General features: G+C 51.6%; 1 protein-coding gene across 1 annotated transcript; it reads right to left on the bottom strand.

The window, feature by feature from the left end:
* Window positions 1-1698: 1698 nt before the first annotated feature.
* LOC134433346 (olfactory receptor 14A16-like) lies at window positions 1699-4131 on the bottom strand (the record flags this gene model as incomplete). The annotated part of the gene is made up of 2 exons (XM_063182203.1): window positions 1699-1740; window positions 3403-4131. Coding segments are annotated over 2 exons (771 nt in total), but the record flags the coding sequence as incomplete, so codon positions are not given.
* Between the last annotated feature and the right edge of the window lie 274 nt (window positions 4132-4405).

Below are 4405 nucleotides of genomic sequence, written 5' to 3'. Positions count from 1 at the left end.
TGGTGTTGAGGAGTTTTCTGTTTTACCAAATTTATGGTAACACTCCCACTGCCAAGGAAAGCTCTGTCTGCTGCTGTTTACAAACAGAGAAGGGCTGGTGGCAGATGTGGGGCTCGGAGGCGGCCTGGGGCAGAGTGACCATGAAATAATCAAGTTTTCAATGTTCTGTGAAAGAAGGAGGGGCAGCAACAAAACTTCTACACTGGAATTAGGAAGGGCAGACTTTGGTCTGTTTAGGATGCAGATTTGGGGAGTACCAAATCAGGTCCTGATTTATTGAAGGGAAACAGCCCTTAAAAACAAAGGGGTACAAAAAGGATGGACACATTTCAAGAAAGTAATCTTAAGGGGGAAAGAGCAGCCTGTTCCAGTGTGGCAAAAGATGAGCTGGTAAGGAAAATTACTGACCATGTGGGAATCCATAAAATCAGAGGGTTTTTTGAAAATTGCAAAAGGCAGGCCACTGAGACAGTGGAATTGTGATTTGAGCTAAGCAGTTGCCGTGAGATAGGTCAGCAGGAAAATTATTTAAAAAGTAGAAAACTAAAGACAAATAGAACAATGGTCTGTGTATTAACGCTTGTCTAGAATAACTCCCTCAGCTACAGAGAAGTTTATCTAGCAAGATATTAGGAAGTTTGAAGCTTAATAATGGAGCTCTATGCATTGTGTTTTATGGCTTACATGCAGGTATTGTATTTGAAATAAGCAAGCATTTTTTTAACCAAAGGTACATGTGCTTAAAGTGATTGTATAGAACTACTGTCAATATGCTTTTGCTTTGTGTGATTGGTCAAAACACTTTTAAAATAAGTTGTAGCATTAAGTTCTCTCTCTGCTTCCTGGGCTGTGAACTGATGGCATCTTCCCATTGCCATAACCATGAATGAGACTGATGCTGAAAAATAAAACAGCTTAAGGAAAGTTGCTAGCAGTCCCATCCTATTTGTGAATTGTAAATAGTCCCTGGCCGGCAGTATGGCCTGGCTGCCCATGGAACTTTTGTGGGAACTCAGGGTAAAAAGGACCAGCAACTCAGGAAGATTTTAAGGATGTCCTTACATTATGCAGAAAGAAAAGTTGAGAGGGGAAAGCTCAATTAGAGCTTAACCTGGCCACCTCTGTAAAAATAATAATATTAAATTGTTTTAATTAAAAAAAACAAGTAGGGAGAAGGAGAACCTCTACTCTTTTTTGGATGCAGTGGAGAATATAGAAACCAAAGTAAGGAAAAGGAAATATAGTAACCAAAGATAAGGAAATGGCTAAGTTACTTAACACAGTGTCTGTCTCAACTTTCAATAATAGAACAGGTTGCCCTCAGAACAAGAGTTCTCCTGAGCTGGTAGATGGACACAGGGACCAGAACAGCTCCCTGGAATCCAGAAGGAAGCAGTTGGTGACCTGCTGAGCCACTCAGATGCTCACAGGTGTAAGGGATCAGATGGGATCAATCCTAGGGGGATGAGGGAGCTGTGGATGATCTCCCCAAGCTGCTCTCCATCATTTACCATCAGTCCTGGCTCAGTAGGGAGGTTCCAGAGGAGTGGAGGTGCCAGTGTGAGCCCATCCCCAAGAAGGGCTGGAAGGAGGAGCTGGGGAACTCCAGGCCTGTCAGCCTGACCTGGGTGCCAGGAAAGGTTATGGAACAGATCACCTTGAGTGGCATCACAGGGCACCCACAGGATGGCCCAGGGGTCAGAGCCAGCCAGCGTGGACCTCAATATCTACACTGATGATCTGCATGAGGGGATTGAATCCATCATGACCAAATTTGCAGATGACACCTAGGTGGGTGTGAGTGTGGATCTGCTGGAAGGTAGGAGGGCTTTGCAAAGGGCCCTGGACAGGCTGCATTCAGGGCCCAAATCCAACAAGGTGAGGTTTAACAAGTCCAAGTGCCGGATCCTGCCCTTTGGCCACAACAACCCCTGCAGCACTACAGGCTGGAGACAGAGTGGCTGTAGAGCAGCCAGGCAGAAAGGGACCTGGGGGCACTGATGGACAGCAGGCTGGACATGAGGCAGCAGTGTGCCCAGTTGGACAAGAAGGCCAATGGCTCCTGGCCTGGATCAGGAATGGTGTGGCCAGCAGGAGCAGGGCAGGGATTCTTCCCCTGTGCTGGGCACTGGTTGGGCAGCACCTCAAGGGCTATGTCCAGTTCTGGGCCCACTGGTGTGGGCAATAGGAAGAAATTTGTCGCAGGAAGAATAAAGAAAGCAAAGGTGAAGCCAAGGAAATGCTGAGGGCAGTTGGTCAGGCAGCCCTGGCTCTGAGCAACAGCATCTGCAGTGGGACAGGAAACTCCCAGCTGATGGGAACAAACTTTCTGGCTGACTGCAGAGGCCAGGACAAAGCTGAGTGGTTTCCCTGGTGTCCCCCAGCCCTTGCTGGCCCCAGGGGCTGATGGCATTTGTGTTCCCTCAGGTTCATGTCCCCACACCAACACCATGGGGGTGCTTCCACCTGCTGTGTGCAATGAAAACAGGGGCTGCTGAGCCAGTGCTGCTGTGTCTGTGCCTGCAAGGATGGGGCACCTGTGTGAGCTGGGGGAGAGGCCAGGGCTGCAGAGGGGGGATGTTGTTGGCAGCTCCATGAGGACGCTCTGGGACGCTGCCCTGGGCTGTGCAGCGCACTGGGGATGGATCAGCCCCTGCTCTGCTGCTCCTTCCCATCTGCCCCAGGGCCCTTGCAGAGCCCCAGCCATGCTGTTTGCCACCAGCCTGCCCATGGCCAGCCTGGGGCTGCTCACGGGGATTTTCTGTGCTGAGCATTGGCCTGGGTGTGTTCTTGAGAGAGCCTGGGCAAGGAGCCTGGAGCCCCCAGGCCCTGGGCTGAGGCGTCAGCGCTGCCCCAGCAGTGCCCATGGCCTGTCCCTGCTGCAGCCCTGGCACTGCCACCCCCAGGACTGTGCCTGGCCCCGAGAGCACTCAGGCCCTGCAGCAACACCAGGGTCACTGGGGCAGCAGGGCAGGGCCACGGCAGCAGCACTGGCAACAACAAGTTCTGCTGCTGCTGCTGGGCACAGCTGCTGTGCTAGCACTGATCTGCCCCCAGCTCTGCACACAGACATTGCTGCTGCAGCTGCAGAGAAGGCAAGAAAAAGGCATCTCTGCAGAAAACTTTGCTGGGAGAGCATTTACATCTCTAAAGCCATCTAGAGCACAGCCCCTCCTTGACACAGTCTGCAGTCATAGAGAAAATGGCGAGAAATTAAATGAGAAATGGCACAAACAATGACATTTCTTGTGACACAATATTAAGTAAAGCCAAGCAAAAGAACCTCCAAGATGAAACCAACAAGAAATACCAAAGATGACTTTTATTACAAGTGATATGCAGAAATTGGTCAGCAGCTTAATGTTCCTGATACCATCCAGTCATCAGTCTCCACACTGCAGCCTTGAGCTCCTGGTTCCTCAGGCTGTAGATGAGGGGGGTCAGGGCCGGAGGCACCACCGAGTACAGAACTGACAGGGCCACATCCAGAGATGGGGAGGACATGGAGGGGGACTTCAGGTGAGCAATTGTGCCAGTGCTGAGGAACAGGGAGACCACAGCCAGGTGAGGGAGGCAGGTGGAAAAGGCTTTGTGCCGTCCCTGCTCAGAGGGGATCCTCAGCACGGCCCTGAAGATCTGCACATAGGAGAAAACAATGAACAAAAAACAAACAAACAGCAAGCAGCCACTAACTGTGATGAGCCCCAGTTCCCTGAGGCTGGAATTTGAGCAGGAGAGCTTGAGGATCTGTGGGATTTCACAGAAGAACTGGCTCAGGGCATTGCCATGGCACAGGGGCAGGGAAAATGTATTGGCTGTGTGCAGCAGTGAATAGAGAAAACCACTGGCCCAGGCAGCTGCTGCCATGTGGGCACAAGCTCTGCTGCTCAGGAGGGTCCCGTAGTGCAGGGGTTTGCAGATGGACACGTAGCGGTCGTAGCACATGATGGTCAGGAGAAAATACTCTGATCCAAGAAAGAAGAAAATCAGAAAAACCTGTGCAACACATCCTGTGTAGGAGATGTTCCTGGTGTCCCAGAGGGAATTGTGCATGGCTTTGGGGACAGTGGTGCAGATGGAGCCCAGGTCGCTGAGGGCCAGGTTGAGCAGGAAGAAGAACATGGGCGTGTGCAGGTGGTGGCCGCAGGCTACGGCGCTGATGATGAGGCCGTTGCTCAGGAGGGCAGCCAGGGAGATGCCCAGCAAGAGGCAGAAGTGCAGGAGCTGCAGCTGCCGCGTGTCTGCCAATGCTAGCAGGAGGAATTGGCTGATGGAGCTGCTGTTGGACATTTGCTGGGGCTGCACATGGGGACCTGTTAATGGAGAAAGGACTGTGACAAGTCAGGAGATGCTGCTTGGAGCCAAACCTGGGCCATTCCCTGCAGACTGTCCCACTGGGACTCAC

This window comes from Melospiza melodia, unplaced genomic scaffold, assembly GCF_035770615.1.
Source record: "Melospiza melodia melodia isolate bMelMel2 unplaced genomic scaffold, bMelMel2.pri scaffold_18, whole genome shotgun sequence".
NCBI lineage: Eukaryota > Metazoa > Chordata > Aves > Passeriformes > Passerellidae > Melospiza > Melospiza melodia.
This window is presented reverse-complemented; position numbering and strand designations above follow the sequence as displayed.